The sequence below is a fragment of the Geospiza fortis genome, unplaced genomic scaffold (assembly GCF_000277835.1).
Source record: "Geospiza fortis unplaced genomic scaffold, GeoFor_1.0 scaffold84, whole genome shotgun sequence".
In the NCBI taxonomy this organism is placed as follows: Eukaryota; Metazoa; Chordata; class Aves; order Passeriformes; family Thraupidae; genus Geospiza; species Geospiza fortis.
The window spans coordinates 2291636-2312205 of record NW_005054363.1 but is presented as its reverse complement, the minus strand read 5'-3'; the positions used below and the strand labels follow the sequence as shown (position 1 = coordinate 2312205).

Sequence of the window (20570 nt, the reverse complement as noted above, 5' to 3'; positions counted from 1 at the left end):
GTTTAATGGCTGTGCTGTCTCAGATCTGCTTCTCTCTGACTTAAGGGATTGCCTTACTGAGAGAGTTCTTTGGAAAACGAAAGTGCTTTGAGATTAGCATCTCATTTTTGATCACTGTATTGAGCAATGACAGAGAACATGAGAAACTCCTCTACCCCTCCTCAGCTGACATTATAAACATATATATGTTCTAATAAATGAGCCCTTCAAGCTGAAGTTTCTCTAAAGATGTCATATATTCACTACATAAATAAACTGGATTCTTTTATTACACAAAAGGTACTTTACAGAGGGAGCAGTTTGACTTCGCTGTGTCTGATGTATTGGGTTTTACTTCAGCGTTAAGTTGATTGGTAAATTGATTTAAATAAAACCATTCCTTATGTGAAATTTGTATTTTACTTCCAGACCTTCAGCTGGACTATTCATTAACTGATGAATTCTGTAAAAATCACTTCTTGGTTGGACTGCTTCTAAGGGAGGTGGGCAATGCCTTACAAGAATTCAGAGATGTGAGGCAGATTGCCATCAGTGTGCTCAAGAATTTGATGATAAAGCATTCTTTTGATGATAGATATGCTACCAGGGTAAGTCTATTGCTATGCTACTAGTACAAAATAATAAAGATTAGGTGTGCACACCTACAGAAAGTTTTTTCTTTCATAGAAGAAACCCTTGTTAATTTTCAGCAAAATTATTTCTGCCCAGACTGTAATGAAAACTGTATTGAGACCAATCTGCAAATTCCATCTTTTTACCAAATGAAATGACAAAGCACCTTTTGATATAATTATGTGTGGATGTGCATTTTAGCACAGTGTACTCTAACTGCTGTGATTAAAGTAATCAGATTTTTACAAGTGTGTTTCAAGATCTTCATTTCATAAAATATTAGCTCTTAATATTTTGAAGCTGTCCTTCCATCATCTATTATTTATGAAAGGGTATAAGAAAACTACAAGTCATGGTGGTAAATTTTGAGTGATTTTTGTTTTTCTGACTCTTTATAACATCAGCAGTGCTGTGGAGAAGCCAACAAAATTGTAATGAAAGGTATCATTAACTCCATAAGCTAACATAATATTAATTTACTTGGTTAGTCTTAGCTGAAATTACATTAATTTTGGAGTTTTTCTGCATTTTATTCAGACAGTAGATAAAATTTGCTGATCTTTTGTAAATTAAAATGAAATACAGTGATGATCACTGCTTTTGCCATTTATGAATGTGAGCTCTAGCTTGGCAAATATTTATTAAATGCCTTTTTTTAAATCTTTTTTTGCAATTTAGGAGTGAATAGATTAAAACTAGTTGGTGATGAAAAATTAAAACTGTAGTTGTTTAATGAACTGTTAAACTCTATTTAGGGCCATCAAGCAAGAATAGCCACTATGTATTTGCCACTTTTTGGTCTGCTCATAGAAAATGTTCAGCGGATCAATGTGAAAGATGTGTCTCCATTTCCTGTTAACCCTTCCAGCAATGTGAGTGACAATTTCTGTTTGGTATTCTGAATTGTTTTTATCATAATTTATTGGTAAGCTGTATATGAAGTACTGCATACTCCTGGCAAAAAAAGGAGCTTCAGAAGCTTCAGAATTCTGCAATTTTTCAGCGCAGTCCAGCATTGAAACAGATGAACCACAGAAAGATTGTTAATTTTCTAGAAATTAGAGAAGAACTTAACCCTAAAGGAGAGTGATTTCGAAAGACCTATAGTGCAAGAGAGCTAGAGGAGAATTAATTAAAATATAATTTGTGAAGGGTATATATTGATATGATTGAACACAGAATCTAAGATTTAATTATTCATGTATTTTACTTCTGTTCTTATCTTGTGTTCCATTTAGTATTAAGAAAAAAAATCTCCTAAACTCTTCCAACAAGATAAATATTTGGGTGTTTGAAATAAAATTAATGTGAGCCTTTTTGAAATATCTGTTTTATAGTGTTTCAAATTCAATTGAATACTCATTTCTTCAATGTTTCCTGAGGTATCTTAAGATTTAAGGTATCCCAAGCTTATGAAAATATGAACATCTCCATTATTTTGAGCATATTTAATAGAAATCAAAATTTAAGTAAGAAATACTTAACAAATCTTTTTCTAGAAGACATGTCATATTCACTAAGTCCTTAATCTCGGAAAATAATCACATTTTCCTCTCTTTACCAAACAGAGCACAAAGGATGATGCACCAAGTTTGCCAACTGCAAGTCAGTTAGTAACACCACAAAAATCAGGAAACACATTGGATAACAACCTCCCTAAAGATCTGTTTGGTGTTATCTCTGGCATTGGTAAGCACTTAAAAAAGTAAAATAAAATAATTAAAGAGGAACTGTTTTATTTTTTCACTCTGTACATGAAATCTGTCTTTTGGGATCTTTTGGGGTTTGCTCTTTTATATGAAACTAAAGCTATTTGCTAGAGCAGGGCTGCTTTTTTTCCCTGTCAAAGGTGATAGTTAAGATATAAAAAAATGGGAAAAATTTGTTTGGTTTTTTTTTATTAGATAGACATGTTTCTTAATGGAAGTGTATATATATTGCTACATACGTTTTTTATGCATATATCTACATAGTTGTACATAAGTCAGGGTGTATGTGCTCAGTCACCCTAAGACACATATATACTTTGCTGAAATTCTAGAATAAGTTTGTCTTAATTAAAAATAAGTAAATGGAATCAATTATTTGCCTGCTTAAAAATATATGGTGATTTTAAAAGTCTGACTGAGCTATGGAGTGACTTGTATGTATTGTTTGAGATCTTTATGTTGTTTGAGGTTGTGGTTTTATTTTTTTTTAGCTTCCCCCTACACCACATCGACTCCAAATATTAATAGTGTGAGGAATGCTGACTCAAGAGGTTCTCTTATAAGCACAGACTCAGGAAACAGTCTCCCAGAAAGACACAGTGACAAGAGCAATTCTCTTGACAAGGTAACAAAAAACAAACCAAGATAAATCCTAAAAGTGTATTTCTAAAATTTCATCCTAAGTCTCATAGAAGTTAACTTCTCTGATCTCCATTGTGAATGGGCTTTCTAGAATAACTTCAAAACAGTATTTTATGTAAATTTTTTGCAAAATAATTATCTTGTGAACTCCTTTTGCATTGCATTTACAGAGTTGTTTCACAAAAAATGCAAACAGATTTTCAATGTAGAGATAAAAGCAAGCAGTTGTTGTTTCCTTTGCTAGTGAAAGGCACTAGATAAACTGTATTGAATTGTGCTTCGGAGGATTGAATTCCAGTTAGAACAGCTTCTTTGATTTTCTGGAGATCATCACTCCATCCCTTCCTATGCTCAGTATACTTGGCATTTTTAAAACGTTGAAAAAACCAGTTTTTGTGCTTTCTCTGGGTGATTTCTTTTATCTTAGTTTGACTTTTCTAAACGATTTCTTAAAAGCTGTTACAAATTAGGGGCTTTGACTGCAGCAGCTATGAGGTATTCAGTCCTGTCTTTCTAGAGTTTGTGTCAATGCTGATCACATTTCATTTCCTTAGCTCTGGTTGTGCAAGTCGCAACATGTTGACTTTTTCCCCTTGACCCTGACATGCCTTCGTGGGGCAGAGAGAGAAGCTTCTCAGAAGGCACTCTGCTCATGCTTTGCGCCCAGGCGGAGAAGAAGAGGAAAATTGTCACCCTCCAAAGAAAAACCGTGTTACTATGGATTTTTCACTTCTGACAATCCCAGCTTTGCCAGAGAACATTTTGCATACTACTTTCTCTCTTCAGTTACAAGAAGTATCTGGTTTTTGTGCTTGGTATAGTTAAGCTTCTGAGTGAAGTGTGTGGTCAGTAGTTTTGCCGCTTCTTTGCAACAGTTGAATCTCAAACCCAATATATGCAATTTGACCTTGTAAAATATGTTCAAATGTCAAACCTAGGGTACATGCATGGGATCTAGTTCAAGTATATAAAAAATCCAATCAGTTTCAATAACTGAAGTGTTTGAGTCTTGGGGTCTTTGATAGAACTGAAAGTTCTTCTTTGGTTATGGCCAAGGTAATAAAGAAATACCTTGGTATGCGCTGTTGCTAAATGGCAATGCTGTCATCTATTACTTAGTTGCTGTGCTGTTAATTACTAATGTGTAGTGTTTTCACCAAGTAAAAGGGTTTTCAAAGGAGTCAACAGCCTTTGAAAATTCTGCTCTGGTCTGCCAACTTAGGTAACAGTGGATTTATGTTTTGCATGCTGTTGATATTTTCCCCAAATAACACTTAATCCCGGCTTCTTATTTGTTGCTTTCTGAACTTTCTTTCTAGTAGATCAGTTGTTCAGTGCATGTTATCTCCAAGTTGTTGCTCATTGCTTGATATCATTATAGTGAAGAGCCATGTTTTTGTTCTAATTTTCTTTCAGAATAATCTGTAGTATTATGCTTGTGGAATCAGAATAACTGGAAGTATATCAGTTTCTATTTCAATATGTGTATACTTTATTTAGGTTATTGACATGATTCTAAATGAAATAGCTACAGTCCTATTTTATCTGTGTGTATCTTCAACAGTCTTAGTGGGATTATTATCTAGTGCCCTGGGCAGTTTCTTAGAGTCTTGGAAACACAATTCTGTTTCTGCTCTGTCACCCATTGATTGCCTGCTATAGCATCCAAAAAGCTGTAGAGTAGCACCTCCTTGTTCACCAGAGATATTTCAAAATAAACAGTTTTTGATGTCTTTTTGAGGTCTTTAGAATCTGCAATAATTGAGCTCACAGAGGTGCCCACCTCCTCCTAAATTACAGTAACTTCTGGCTATTCATCATAGTATGTGATTCACACATTTACTCTGGTATCTGAGTCACAGATTGGTTTAGGACAGGAATTCTTTAATGCAACAGAATGCAAAAAAAAGGGCTCAGCAGTCAATGGTTGCTGTGAAATGTTCCTTCATGGTTAGTGTGTCTCCTGCTTTCAGTTAGGAGTATGCCAGGAAGGGTTGTTCTAATGTCACTTCTTGCTTTGTTTGTGAAACCAAGTGCTTTTCTCCCTTGAGGCTACCCTTATATTTGTAAATTTTTTATAGTAAGAGTTGTACAGATCAATTATACCAGACTGTTGACTTTACAGAAAACTTATTAGTTGTCTTGTTCATTTTCCATTTGCATAGGTGGCATATTGGATGTGAGAATTAGGCACTATAAAGGGCATAATTTATACTTTAAACAAAAGTTTATGCAGTATATCTATAAAAGATTCAGACTGAGGATTTTGTAACACTAGACTGTGTGGAAATTTTTCTTTTACAAGTCTCTGCCAAAAGTTCAAGTTATATATTTTTACAATTTTTATTTTTCCAATTTTCTTTGGTGGTATACATTTTGAAAGACCAATTATAGAGCTTTTTTCTTTTTGCACAGATGATGCTCTTGTGGGTTGCTGATAAACTTCCCACACGTGTAGGAATTGCATTAAAAAATGAAACAGGGAGAGGGTTTTGCTTTTGTTTGGGTTTGTTTGTTTATATGTTGGGAGAGGAGGGGAGGGGAAGAGCAAGTTACTTAGTAGTAGTTAGTCTTCCAGAATGCATATTATTGCCCTTCATGTATGTTTTTCTTGAGGTTCTTATATCTCTAAATGGAACAAATTTTGTAGAGGCAGTCCTCTGTCTACAGTTTAGCAGAAAGTCCCTTGAAAAGCAAAGGAGCATATATGTATCACCTAACAGTAGCATTTGGTTTTCAAGTATTCAGTCTAAGCAGAAGGGCCAGGCTTGATTTCTACAATGTGAGTACCTAGGTATAATTAACTTGTTCAGTAATCACTCCTAGGTGTGTCACTTTTCCTTTTGCTCCTAAGGGGAAAAAAATATACCTAGAAGGAATTAAAAACAAGCAAAGCAAAGAGGCTTAATTTGGTATACTTGGTGTGTGTAATGTGTGTTTTAGTGACCTGTCTTTACATGAAACATTTTTGTCTCCATTCTGAGATCCTTTTTCTGCTGCAGGAATTATTAAAGCAATTGAAAACAATTTAGTTTCTTATCATTTTAAGAACTCTTCAGCCAAAATACATCTGTTTGCTTTTCAGAACCAGCAGAGCAGCACTTTAGGGAGTTCTGTTGTTCGATATGACAAACTTGACCAAGCAGAGATCAAAAGCCTGCTCATGTGTTTCCTTCATATTTTAAGAAGCATGTCAGATGGTAGGTAATTCCTCCTGCTTTTTATAAATTCAAAGTCATTTGCTGGATTTATGCCTGTTATTTCAATAACTTCTCAAAATCAGCAGAATATAGGTGTAGGTACCTTGATGTGCTGCATTTTACAAATATGTGTAATCACTCAAATTATAATCTGACTGAAACCTTGTAAGCATTAAGTACTCATTATTTATTCAAAGTGTGAGGTCAACTAAAGGACTTTTTAAGGAAGTGAATATTTGTGTGCAATGGTACAGTTTGGTTTGGAAAACAGAGGTGAAGAATAATTCATTGTTCTGTAAAAGTGTCTTGGGCTCTGTTCTGCAGAACTTGCTGTATTACGAGGAACCAAATGATTTGATTGTTGTATATATTTCCACTTCTGTAATATGGGGATGTTAGTGCTTCGTCATTCTCCTGGGATGTTTGTGAGATGATCCATTGAATTTTTGAAAGAGTTGTGTTATCCTGGAGAAGGTTACAGGGGTATAGAAACCGGGCATGAATGGCACATCTTACTTGTTAGGATCATACATCTTGGAATCATCCCTGTCTGTGATCAAAGAAAAATAATTCATTTTAATTAAAAAAAAATGTTGGGACCCTTCTGTAAAGAAGCAGGTTATAGAACTAACAGACTGAAATATTCTGAAGTCTTACACTGTTATAGACTGTAGGCACTACAGACTACACAATTATTACTATGTAAAATATTAAATTGGATGGGAATATTATGGGGTATTAATTAACATAATATTGCAGAAACTCATTTGGAGAATTGATATGAACATTTGTATAATCAGTTTTAAGGAAAACTTCAAATAGTAATTGTTATCTTTTAAATTGTTATTCATTTTCCTAGATGCATTGTTTACATATTGGAACAAGGCTACAAAATCTGAACTCATGGACTTTTTCACCATTACAGAGTAAGTTTTTGTTGTGCTTGTCATGCAGCTGTATGTTTTGCTGTTCTATTAACAATTTGAGTGTGGATATAAGCATGTGTAAATGCTTTTTTGGTTGTTGTTTTGGTTTTTTTTTTAATAATATTGTGCTGATGTGTTCAGAAGTCCTTAACTTGATGTTCACAATTGCATGTCTGTCCAAGTCCATGGTAGTCTCTGGAATCAAACTATACAGAAGGGATCTCAGGGGGTTCCTGAGCAACAAACAATGCTCAGAGTATTGCAGTGCTCATGGAAGAGGAACCAACTGTTTTGATACCCTTCTGTATTAAACTGTGTCTTGTAACATCAGCTGTTAAATTGCAAATACATGGTTGTGTAGCAAAACTGATTGAATTGCATAACTTCAGAACTGTGCTCCTAGGATTCCTCATGTGTCCTCTGCTGTTCCCTAAGGGAATAGGTACAGGATGAGTCTACCATTCCACTATGAGTCCACTAGTCTAAAAGACAAGAAGATCTCAGAAGGAGGAGTTGAGGTTATTTTGTGCTCAGAATGACAAGTCTGGGGAAGGCAAACACCATTGTGCCTTGGCAGGTTGGAGACAGCTGAGCTACTCAAGGTCTCAGTAAAAAATGAAGCTGAGTTGAAGAAGCAGTAAGGCAGTCTTTTCTCTCATTCTCAGCTGGCACATGGAAGACAGAGCCTGAAAACTGGCTTTCATTTTGGCTTTACACTTTAGAAAAGAACTTTTAGAATATCTTATTGGATCAACAAGGATGTTGTGTTGTTTTCCGTATTATTGGAATAAATGTTTACAGTGTGAAAAGAGTAAAATAAAATCAGTATTACAGCTCCACTCACACTACTTCTCTTGATTTGAAAATATGACTTCTAGTTAATTAGTCATTACTGTTGTGCAGTTACCAGTAATATGGATTACTTTTTTAATGAATATTTTCTGTTGTTAGTTTGTCTTTGTCATCATCTCGTTATAAAAGCATATTCCCTTTTGAAAACAGTTCTTTCAGAAACTATTATCCTGGAATCTGGAGACCTTAAATAAAACCCAACAAAAAAAAAAAAAAACAATTTGTAACCAAGTGAGTTTAGGCTGGGGTGAAGGGAAACAAAATGTTTTGCCCTTATTTTGAACACTTACACGCAATTTACAAAATTGGTGTAAATAGGCAATGTCTGGTTATCTCTTTGCTTCCCTCTTCCATGTTAGTTGCCCTGTCTTGTTTTCCATTTGTAGATAATTGACACATTTACCTTTTCTTGACTTGCGGTCTTGAAAGGAATTTTAAGGCTGGGAGAAGTAAAGAACTTTTATGATGCAAGAGTTTAAAGTTAACAATAATTATTAAATAATTCCAGTGTACATAAATCTAGAAAAGGTTTTTTAAAGTGTGGCTTCTCTGACTTGTGTTCTCTGCAGAGTGTGCTTACATCAGTTCCAGTACATGGGGAAACGATACATAGCCAGGTACTGTGTGGAATTTAAATGTCACTGTCTTGTTTGTTAATAACTGCACTGTGTAAGATATGCCTTGAACTTCTGTAACAAATAAACTGCACAAGTAGAAGAGTTAGTGTGAAATGATGCACAAGATTTTGAAGTAAGTAACTGGTTACCATATTAACAAATCTGTATCCTGTCTGGAAGTCTGGTATTTGTTTAAGAATGGTCTGTGAGCTGTTTTTTAATGATGACTTCAGAAGCCACCCCTTAAATGCTATCTTTTACAGCATTGTTTCATTGAAATAATGTCTTTGGGAAAGAAATTTTATGATGTTTTGTTTATTCAGTTGGCCATAAAACCGCATAAATTGAAATGCTTCAGAAATTTCATACATATAGTGTTTTTACTTGAAGGTGAGTAGTGAACATTCCAACACTGCTGTTTTTAAATTTGGAGTCTGAAGAAAATCTGTGGGAGTCAGAAACTTGTATTAATTTATTTTAATATATTGCATTATTTTTTTAAATACAAAGTGTTTTTTAATGGAGCCAAAGATAGCAACTTCTTTAGGCCTTATGCTGTGGTTAACATGGTAGTGTTATGATTAAACTAATGTGGTTAAAATACTGGCCCTCTTGAACTCAGTGAGAAATTTGTTGCTGACTTTGGATGGTAATACATTCTAACTATAATGTTAGCCTTTTTTGGTTTTAATTTAGATAATGTGAATCTTCTTCTACAGACTTGACTGTCTCCTTGGAGATTTTTCTGAGGGAAAAATGGTTCACATAACATAAAAACCTCAAAAATAAATCTGGCTTTCTTAAGGTTTTGATTGTAATCTTTGTGTTCAAATGTACATCAAACTCTGGATGTACAGGAGTCTCTAATTCTCAAGCTTTTTATAAAAGTTCTTCCAACTACTTTGTTTGATGATTTTGTAGAGGACACTACCACACTTCTTTTTTGTTTACTGATCACCTGGTCTGTGTGCTGCATGTTAATGTTGAAAATGCTGAGCTGTGGAAAGCATCTGGTGTTGTGAATTTCCCAGTAAATGTAACTTTCATGTCTTTCACATTGTCACTGCACTGAAGTATATCACAGTCAATGCACGTGCTGTTAAAATACACAAATGACAGAGAATGAGAGGAAACAGGGAATTCTGCAGTTCAAGCACTGGTTTTCATTTTTCATCAGCTCTGGTGGTGGTACACAGTAGGAAGTTAGCCTGTACTGATTGCTAACACAGATCACTTTTCTGTTTTCTTCATTTGATTGCTGCAAATTTAACAAAGTCTATGGCTCTTCTCCCTTCCTGCTTGGGTAAGAAGTATATCATACTATCTCAGTTAATTCCTGCTCTCCTGTTGCATGTGTGCTTTCTAATTTTACTGCTGTGTGTCCTAACTTTTTTTGCTGATTTTTTTTGCAATCAAAATAGAGGATTCAGTTTTGGGTTCTGAATATTTTCAGAATATTTATGTTTGCAAATACTATATTTTTTGAAAGCTCTGAAGTAAATTTAGCACTTCAAGAGTGACTGCTTGTGTGCTTTTGCTTTCATGCGCTGAGGTTTTAAGAAAGAGTTTGCTATGATGCTTTTTTTTTGAGCTACCTATTTTTATTTTATAAAGAAAACAGTGAATAGGTTGCGTTATAATTCTTTCTATAAAACTTCTTGTGCTTAACTAACAGCACTTCCTGTCTTGCTGCAGTTTGACATGTCTAACTTTTGCTTCTATCCCATTTCACCCATCTTGCAGGAACCAGGAGGGGTTAGGATCCATAGTTCATGATCGAAAATCTCAGACATTGCCTGTTTCCCGTAACAGAACAGGAATGATGCATGCCAGATTGCAGCAGCTGAGCAGCCTGGATAACTCTCTCACTTTTAACCACAGTAAGTCTCATGACATGATAACATCTGTCATCCTCAGCCAGTACCACAACACCAGAGACAGGTCCCAGAGCCACACCAGTGCATCCCAATGACTTTTACTGTTCCAGGTCAAACGAATAGCTGGAAGCAGTCCATGGTCTGTTCTCTGCTTTGTGATAGAACAATCACTGCTGGGTGGTGCCATAACATGGAGCATGGTTAACTACAATCTATCTTAAAATAGTTTAGTTTTGTATGCCTCAGACTTGTGCTGCGCACAGTTACTAAATTGACTTTTTTTTTCCTACTTATTTTATTAAGCTTCAGTTTTTTTCTCCTACGTGGTCTTATAAATTACTAGTCTCAAATTAAATATATGTATTCTGACCATATCTCCATGTTTTGACATCCCCCGAGGAGAAATAAGTTTCTTAGAATTTCTACAAAGATTGCGAGCCCATGATTTAGTTTGTCTGGAAGTGAAAAAGCGTCCAATAATGAAGTGATTTTTCTGTTTTCAGTGTGAGAAAGATATCAAGTATTCTTGGAATTTCTGTAGACAATGGTAAGATTTAATCAGGTTGAAGTCAGCTTGTATAGACTGCTGTATTGAAAACTAAATCTGCTTGTGGCCTATCTTTTTAAACATTCTGCTTCTAAATTGCAATATACTGTATGTAAAGTATTCTGAAGCACCATTTCTCAAATTTCAGCTTCAAAAAACAATGAAACTGGTTGACTAATTCAGTAAAATACAACACTGGTATTGAAGAGTTGTGTGCAGCAAAACTTGAGTTAACTGTATTTTCACTGTGTTCATTCTTTGATTTCTCAAAGCATATCTAACTGTCTCTTAAAATCTTTTAGCTCTTTTTCTGTAATATAAAGCAAAATTTAGCCTAATTGCACAAGACTTATCACATTGTCTTGTGTAAAAGTGAAAAAAAAATCCCACAAAACCTCTCTATTCATAAATACATTATCACATCTGTTTAAATCTAAAAAATGCAAATGCCTGCTTTTAAAATGACAGACAAGTATGTGGAAATTAATTTTTTCCCTTGCAATCAGTCTGCTACTGCTGTATCATCATAATTTCTACATGGTTGTTGATACACAAAAGAAAGCCTTTACACTATGTGGCTACACATTTGGTACAGTACAATACTTTGCAGATAAAGACTGGTTAAAAAAAAAACTCTGAGAAACAGATAACATGTCCCTGTGCAAAGAGATTTCATGCTTTTGGAACTTGGCAATGTTTACTGATTTTTTACGAAACAAAGAGCTGAAAGACTTTAAGAAATGCATGCTTATGTAAAAAGAAACTTTCCATTCTTTTCCAACTGAAGGAAATTATGAAGGAAGGTGTCTTATTCAGATAATTTTGTCTAAACTGATAATAGGTGTTTTTTTTAATGGACAGTTAATAAATATCAGAATATTACACATTGTATTGACCAAGGTTTTACAAATCAAATTATGTTGCTGTAAAAACCACATGAAGTATGAAATTGATTTTTATATTTTTGTTCTGTTGTTGTTAACTTACAGTTTTGTTTAGTTGTCAGTCTGCCTCTATCACGTATCCAAAATAGCATTCAGAGCTTGAATAATCTTGCACATATTTTGTGTAGGATACATAAAGAAAGGAAGTGTCTGGTGGAAATAGTTGCTTTACTTGTTTCTAAAATCAAGATTCTTTGGCAAGATAGTTGTCTATTAGTGTAAATTATGAACTTATTTTCTCCCTTTCTAAACACCTAAGCTAGAAATAGAACTGAAATACCTTTTGATATATACCTTTTCAATACCTATCATACCTGAAAGGTATGATACCTTTCATCTCTGAGAAACTCCAGTATAGTTTTGTGCTTAAAGGAAGGACATATAAATCTAAAGAAACTGGTGGTTATGGGCATATGTGTGTAGTTCAGCCAGGGAAGCAAGAACGTGCAGAAAGAAGTGGCCAGATGTCATTAGAGTTTGGCATTTCTCCTGTTCTTTACTTGATCTCAACAAGTTTGTCATCCTTGTCATTGATTTAGTGATGCTAATTTGTCTGTAAATCTGACATATAAACATGACCCAGACCACATGTTTATAAAGCAGCCCAGTCACGTTTGTCAATCTGGTGCTTCATGACCACTATTAGGGAACAGAAGTGACACATTATTATCAGTGCTGAGGCAGGGTACATTTTAAAAATTATTAAAGTTCACTGTGGAGCTAGAAGTGATAGAATGTTTTTATTAAATATGGAGATATTGCATTGTATTGCTACAAGAGCAGAATTCATTCTGGAGTGGTAAACTGCATATAAGTACGAGATTGTGTTCCTTCAACTCTTACTATTTTGTATTTTTATCCTGGTTGAATTGTGATTAACTTTGAGACCATTGTAACATCACTAAATTGCTAAAACAACATATTTTCAGCTGTAACTTCATCCTACTGCAGTACTTACCAATATATGTGTGTGTGTATATATATATATATATATAACTGTGTAGCTTTATATCTATATATATATATATACATTTGTGCCTACATGCACATATATATGAAATATCACATCATTTTAACTGCTGTTTAATGCTTCTGTTTTTGAAATTCTTCCTTAATATGTTTTATAGTCCTTTGCAAATTATGTTAGAATAATTGTCTGACCATATTTGAAACTATTTAAATGCATCTGAATTATTTTCCTGTATTGAATACTAACTTCTGTCAGGCTTTTTACTTGTTAATCTTTTCCTAGTTCAGCAAGTCTTTTGGAAATAAAAAACATTTAAATGAGCGTATCCAGCACTTACATTTCATTTGGAATTTCTGTAGGCTATGGCCATTCAGATGCAGATGTCCTTCACCAGTCTTTACTTGAAGCAAATGTTGCCACCGAAGTTTGCATTACAATTCTGGACACTCTGTCATTATTCACAATGGCTTTTAAGGTTTGTTCATGACTTGGTGTTAACTTTTCCCCTAAGTATCTTTGAGAATAAATACTTTTAAAAACTATTTTTAAGTTACATTTTTATAGTCTAAATAGCATTGCTATTTTTAGCTTCTCTAGCATTGTATTTTATTATTTTCATGTAAAACTGATAATGTCTCACAGCAAAATGCTTTGGCTTTAGCTACACATCATACACCAGCAGTAATCTATGGGAAAAGCTCCTTCCTCAGCCTAACTTAAAAATAATTCTAGGAGCTTTAGTGTCTATCTAATATTAGTGGTAAAAGTGGCTTTTAAAGGTCATGTGAGGTGAAAGATCTGTGGCAAAACCATAATTGGGTACTCTCAGACTTTCATATTGAACTTGGCTGCTTATTATAGTAATGCACTCCTTAATAGTGATTTGTGTGTTCCTCTTCTGTAGCTTTTTTTCCATTTGTCCAACACACTAATAAGACTTCTTTTAGTTGTATCAGTTGCTGTAGCTCTCCTGTGGAATCTTTATATAGCACACCACTTACCCCTCTTGGCTGTTTTTCTGAAGTTTTCCAGACTTTAAAATTGAAGCCATAAAAAGGAGAGATGATAACTCTAGCTTGTTTCTCCTTTAATTGGGGCAGTGTATCCAGATTCTTGCTTGAAGATTCAAATTTAGTGTCTTATCTTTAGTTACGAAAACATGAGCTTATTTACAATGAGCTTCCTTTTTTCCTGGTAATTAATTTAGTAGAGTTTAGAGCCAGTTCTGTCCACAGATCTGGTTACAGAATTGAAAATTAATAAACTAGCTATGAAGATTTAAAGAGGAATGAACGCTAATTATCCTTCAATTATCAACCCATCATGCTTGGAATGACAATTCTTCAAGGTTATCTCTGTGTTGTATATTGAGAAGATAGGCAAGAGTATGCCAGAATAGTCTCAAAGATACGAATAAAACAGGACAATCAGGAGCTTCTATTCAATAAACTGCACTAAAATACATAAAATCAGAGTCATATGGTTTGGATAGTAAGGGACTTTCAGAGATCATCTAGTTCAACCCTTCTGCATGAGCAGAGACAACTTCCACTAGGCCAGGTTGTTCAAAGCCCCGTCCAGCTTGGCCTTGAAAAAACCTTTCAAGGAATTGGGCATCCTCTACTTCCCAGGGCAACCTGTCCCCTTGCCTCAGCACCCTCACTGTAGAAAAAGTTCTGCTTATGTCCAGTCTGAACCCAGCCTCTTCCACTCCTTTATATATGCCTGTATATTTGCAGTGATGATAAGGAAGAGTGGAGTGCACCCAGGGGAGTTGCAGAAGGGGCAGGACCTTGTAGAATCACCTTGTAGTAGGAGATCCTGCTATGAGAAAATTCCCCTGTGTGGGCTGCTAAAGCTAAAGCCAGTGTAAGCAAAGTCTGTTAATACTTTGAGTGTGCCCCTCAAAAAGCTATTAATAGTAATGGATTTAATTAACAACCGATAAAAACAATCATGTTCTGTAAGTCTATTCAGAAGGCAACACTTCCTTTATAAGCAAAATTAATGAAGTGTTAGAAATACCTAGTTAGAATTCAGATGTGTGTGTGTTATCATACATCTTGGTAATGCCATAGAGGTTATATTTTTTTAAATGTCTTGCTTTTTGATGATCTGTATATGTTCTTATAGAATAAATGTATTGCTGTACAAAACTCATAAATCCTTGCTGTTGTTTTAAAGAATCAGCTACTGACTGATCACGGACATAATCCACTGATGAAGAAAGTATTTGATGTATACCTCTGCTTCCTTCAAAAGAATCAGTCTGAAACAGCATTGAAAAATGTATTCAGTGCTTTAAGGGCACTTATTTTCAAGGTAAGAAGTTTTAAAAAATTAATCTTCATGTACTTGTCCAGTTCTTTAGTTAACAATATACTATATAAGAATATAAGAACTAACATCCCAAAATAAAATTGGTGAATAAGGACTGAACTGATCTCAACAGTGTGGAATGCTTGTCCTTTGATAAGTTGTAAAAATTGTTTTGTGTCATGACCTATTCTAACTCTTGCTCTTTCCACAGTTTGAGGATATGAATATATTTATGTTTCTCTTGACATGCTTATTTTATCAAGATCTGACCCTAGTTTTAATGAATAAATTCTTTGTTTTCTTCTTTTTCTTCAGTTTCCTTCTACATTTTATGAAGGTAGAGCTGATATGTGTTCTGCACTGTGCTATGAAATTCTGAAGTACTGTAATTCCAAGCTGAGTTCAATTCGCAATGAAGCTTCCCAGTTACTGTACTTTTTGATGAGAAATAATTTTGACTACACAGGGAAGAAGTCTTTTGTTCGAACACATCTGCAAGTTAGTATATTTCCTTTTTTTTTTTTTAATATTGTAGATACACAGTTGCATACCAGTGTGCAAAGCCCTGTCAGATAGACTTAAAATAATTTATTTGGGGTTCAAGTAAGGTTGGTACCAAGAGTAAGAAGATGGCCATAAAAATATATTCAGTACAAGGAAAGACTTAGAAACAGTTGGATGACCCTGTGTTTTGTAGGAAATGAATTTTATTTGTCAGTGCAAACATTCTGTTTTGTAGATGTTATTTTGTTTGTTAAATGGTGTATCCTGTTGCATCTGAAGAAGGAAAAGAATGCAGCAACAAGCACACAGAAGTCTAAAATAGTGCAAATAATTTGAAAATTGTCTTGACAAAGCTGGGAGCAGTAGTTTGGCAGTTTAATGACCTCTGGCTAGTTCACCTAGCAGTCAGTCATGTGTCTTGAATTTACACAAACCTGCTTTATCCTATGTTATTGTACAAGTAATTGGAAAAGAACCCCCAAACATTATTTTATTTAGGAGAATGATTTTTCAACAAGAACAAAACTTCCTTTGTAATTGCCTTAGAGGTACATCTCAAGGGTATTTAATGAAATATGCACTAACAAGATGTTTGTTTCTGTCAAGGTTATTATTTCAGTAAGCCAGTTAATTGCTGATGTGGTTGGAATTGGGGGAACTAGATTTCAGCAGTCTCTTTCCATCATCAACAATTGTGCCAATAACGACAGAATTATTAAGGTTTGTTTTTATTTCTATTTCCGTACTGTAGAAGGATGCTTGAAGACTCTTTCACAGCATCTTTTCCAGTATTGTTTTATCACTTTGTTGTGCAATGACTAGGAAAACACTGTAGTTAACCTGACTTTTGCATGTTTTAGCACACTACATTCCCTTCTGATGTTAAGGATTTAACCAAACGGATTCGTACGGTGCTGATGGCTACGGCTCAGATGAAGGAACATGAGAATGATCCAGAAATGCTCGTAGACCTCCAGTACAGCTTGGCAAAGTCCTATGCAAGTACACCTGAATTGAGGAAGACATGGTTAGACAGCATGGCAAGGATCCATGTTAAAAATGGAGATCTTTCAGAGGTAAGAGAATAAAAAACAAATTAGTTTTAGCTCTGTAATAAGGTTAAGCTTATCTTTATAGAAAGGGAATGTTCTATATGTAGTTGCTAGCATGTAACTTAATAAATCTTTTTAACAATTTTTGAATTGCTGCTGGATTGGTTTCAATAGCTGATAAGTTTTTGTCCTACCCAAGTACATCTGTAAGTAATTTCTGGTTATTAATGTAAGGAACATGTTTCACTGCTATAACTGACACACTACTAAGAATGGAATGCACAATGCAAGCCATGGAAGAGAGGCCTTTTGCTTAAAAATATCTTTGTTATTACTTGTTTAAACACTCAAAGCCACTCCTTGAATTCTCCTCCAGTTGCCTTTACAGAATTAGCTTAGTTTTATTCCAAATTGCTTATTAAAAAAACTACTAATGTTCTCAAAACTGACAAATAATTTCTTGTGTTGTTTGAATAAAAGGGAAGCTTTCTGTTTTTACTGTGCTCTTAAAATATTCAGTTCTAGCAAAAAGCAGAATTGGGGATTGTTATATGTCTTAATGAGACTTTAACGCTTTAACTGGATACAGATTAATTTTGTCTCTTTCTAGAAGGTTTTTCTATCTGAAAGTAAATTTGTATGAAATCATTGCATTGCATAAACATCTGTTAAAATGAGCATCATGTAAGCAAATAAAGATCTCCAAGAAATGAAGGTGCTATCTTCCTAACTCAGTTCTTAGTGCTAGAATTCTCTTCTACATGGTAGCAACACAGAAGGCACACACATTACTTTGTTATTAGCTTGTCTTTTGAACTGAACAGCTTCACCTGTCTAAGAAGACAAGGTCTTTTTGTCCTTTTCAGTTATGTTTTTAATTTTTTTGTTAAAATCTTGGAATTTTTGACTGTGCAACTAGATGAAGAGGTCTGCAAGTCATCAAGTTCAACTCAATACAAAGTAGGAGTTAGAACTTCTGGCAGATTTTTACCTTTTTCCTTCACCTCCATTGTTTGAGGATGTGCAGCCTCCATATTTGAGCTGTTCAACTGATAGTTACTTTGCTGAAAGCCTAAGCCTTTTTAATAAAACAAGGATGTGAAATCTTTTTATTTTTTTTGAGAAAAGTGGTCAGTGTCAAATCCATTAAAAATCTCAGATATCTGAAAATTATTCTGTCCCTCTTCTTTTTTTTTCTGTTTTCCAAACTGCACCAATTCTTTCATATTTCATTCATAGATTAGATCTCTCTTGCTGCTCTGAAATGTCCTGTCACCAGTTTCTTCTGCATTTTTCTTGGTCAGGAGCCAAAAAGCACACAAAACACATTAGCAGAAGGGCTACCAAATGTTGAGTAGAATCATTAATAGCTTAACACTTAAAATACCTCCCCCCAAAAGAGAGATTAACTTGTTTTTATTACAGCATGATGTTCCTACCTTGTGATTTGTGACCCAGGGTCACTCTTAGGTTGTGAGCTGCTGTCCATGCCACTCAGGGCTCTGGTTAAGAAGGAGTGAGTGCACTTGCAGAGTTACTGCTTTACATAAATGAGGTGGAGAATTCTTGCAGTAGTCATAGAATATCTCCTGCAAAGCAACATAAAGGAAAACTGAAAAAATTGTCTCATACTCTTGCTCTCCTTACATATCTTGTTTTTAATATTCCCATTTTAATTGTATTTTAAAAGATTGTTACTGTTTCTGTTTTAGGCAGCAATGTGCTATGTCCATGTAGCAGCACTGGTTGCAGAATATCTCACACGAAAAGGTATGATTTCAAAACCTTATTTTCATGTATTCAAATATATTTTTTATTAGAGTTTGGGAAAATCAATTGTTTCCTTGAGGAAGTTGTAGGTATTTCAGTGTTCACTAGGGAAAAAAATTCTGACCTAACCAGGTAGCAAACTCACATACTTAAGAGTAAACTTGTATATCTAAGGGGCAGCATTTTAGGCAAAGGCAAAGTAAAATTTTTGGAAAGTAAAAATTTTAATTATTCACCAGAGCTGCTAATAGCTCAAATCAGATCCCTTCTAAAGCAAAGTTATCTGTGAATATTCTTGTTCTACAAGCAGTCAGTCTCTCACTGCCTCTAGGGAAACCTGGCACTGCCAGAGTAGTCAAAATAAATTTGTACAAATTTTCAGACATTCAATCAATGACAATAGTGCTCAGGCTGTTTCACCTTGTTGTGGTATATTCTGTGCCAGCAGCTGTTTGTAAAAGTGGATTCTGATGACCCTTGAGATAGGGTAGAAAACTACCTTTCATCTACAGGATCAGAAGAGTTGTCAGTCAGGGATTTGAGATAGAACTTCAATTAACAAAAAGGGCTCTCTTGAAGAAAATTTCAGGAATCTGTTAAAACTGATTATGATTATGAGATAGTGTTTTGGATTTGTGGGCAAATTCATGTTTGCATCTTTTTAGCTTTGCCTTTGCCTGGCAGTTCAAATGAAGTAAAATCATGAGTCTAAAAGATGACTTATCTCTATTCTTGTTGTGCTTCTCATCAAATGCTTGTGCAGTGTATAGGCTGATTTCTTTGCCCCAGTGATTTCAGAACCTTCTCTGAGACCAAATCTGAAATAAGCTGCTTAGACAAATTTTTGTGTCCAGTTGGAAGCCTGATGATACCTGAGAACTAGTGGTAGTCTCTATTTATTTGTGAGTCCTTTGGGTGTTCTGATATTTTTGTATACTGTAGTACAAAATTTTTTTCCTCTCAGTAATACAGAGGGTCAAACTCCTACCTGTGGTACTTCTAAGAACAGAAAAGCCTCTTGCATTTGAGGCAATCATTCAATAAAACCTCTGATGGCCAGAACTCCCCTCTGATGGCCAGAACTCCTCACTGAGCAGCAAGAATCTTTGGAGGAATGAGTTGTAAAATAAATATGTGCAAATCTTTAAGTTTCCATAATATTTACTGATTGCCCTAATTCAGCAGTCCAATGTAATAAAAAATATCTAAACAGCCTGAGTAAAAGACATGGGAACATTCTATACTCCATTTTTGGTTTTTTTTTTTCAATAAAGAAATTTAGATTGGTATTTTGTTAGTTTTCCTGGTTTTCTGTGTTTAAATAATCTTTTGCCATCCCTTGATCATATTTTTATAGTTAATGTCATTCATATTATTCAGACTGGAAAAAACTATGTGCCAGGTCCTGCTCCTGTACTCAGGTCCAGTTGAGTAAGTAAACTTCATGGCAGTTTAATTAAATACTGTAAAAGTTACCTTGAGTACCTTAGACTTAGGGTGGGGTAGATTAGACACAAATTTAAGATAAAGTAGGAAGATTCAGACACTACTTAGTTTGATAGGTAGGCGTCCAGGTATTAACGTTTTCGGGTTTTTTAAAACCCATTTGTACATTCACAGTAATGTAAGGTCTTGTATTTTAATCATGCAGTGGGAGGCTGATCTATTCCTTTATTTGGTGATAGGTATATTTAAACATGGCTTCTGCTTTATCCAGAATCACAAAATGGCCCAATGTTATCCTGCTGCAGAAAATTAAATTTGTTTGTATTTCTTTTTCAATGACAGGGATGTTTAGGCAAGGCTGTACTGCTTTCAGAGTAATCACACCAAATATAGATGAAGAGGCTTCGATGATGGAGGATGTTGGAATGCAAGATGTTCACTTCAATGAAGTAAGTAAACATAAAAATGTTAAAATTTACATGCATGGAAAGATTGGGGATTTTTGCAAATTTTATGTTCAAGTCTGGAGAATTACTGATGTAAGAGATACAATAATTGTTTTATGATCTGCTATTTGTACCTA

At 34.6% G+C, this 20570-nt stretch overlaps 1 protein-coding gene across 4 annotated transcripts in view; it reads left to right on the top strand.

The window, feature by feature from the left end:
- The window catches only part of DOCK9 (dedicator of cytokinesis 9), a 96168-nt gene that overhangs the window by 62971 nt on the left and 12627 nt on the right, over positions 1 to 20570 (top strand). For 2 of the 4 annotated variants that reach the window (XM_005424120.2, XM_031059534.1), the window contains exons 31-45: positions 409 to 587; positions 1368 to 1484; positions 2181 to 2301; positions 2813 to 2946; positions 6049 to 6163; positions 7023 to 7089; positions 8511 to 8558; positions 10302 to 10438; positions 13256 to 13371; positions 15081 to 15218; positions 15531 to 15713; positions 16326 to 16439; positions 16580 to 16795; positions 18484 to 18541; positions 20330 to 20436. In XM_005424120.2, coding sequence (XP_005424177.1) covers positions 409 to 587; positions 1368 to 1484; positions 2181 to 2301; positions 2813 to 2946; positions 6049 to 6163; positions 7023 to 7089; positions 8511 to 8558; positions 10302 to 10438; positions 13256 to 13371; positions 15081 to 15218; positions 15531 to 15713; positions 16326 to 16439; positions 16580 to 16795; positions 18484 to 18541; positions 20330 to 20436 — 1850 coding nt within the window. Of the gene's footprint in view, positions 1 to 408; positions 588 to 1367; positions 1485 to 2180; positions 2302 to 2812; positions 2947 to 3584; positions 3759 to 6048; positions 6164 to 7022; positions 7090 to 8510; positions 8559 to 10301; positions 10439 to 10938; positions 10983 to 13255; positions 13372 to 15080; positions 15219 to 15530; positions 15714 to 16325; positions 16440 to 16579; positions 16796 to 18483; positions 18542 to 20329; positions 20437 to 20570 lie in introns of all 4 variants that reach the window. The other 2 variants (XM_031059536.1, XM_031059535.1) reach the window with 2 other exon arrangements.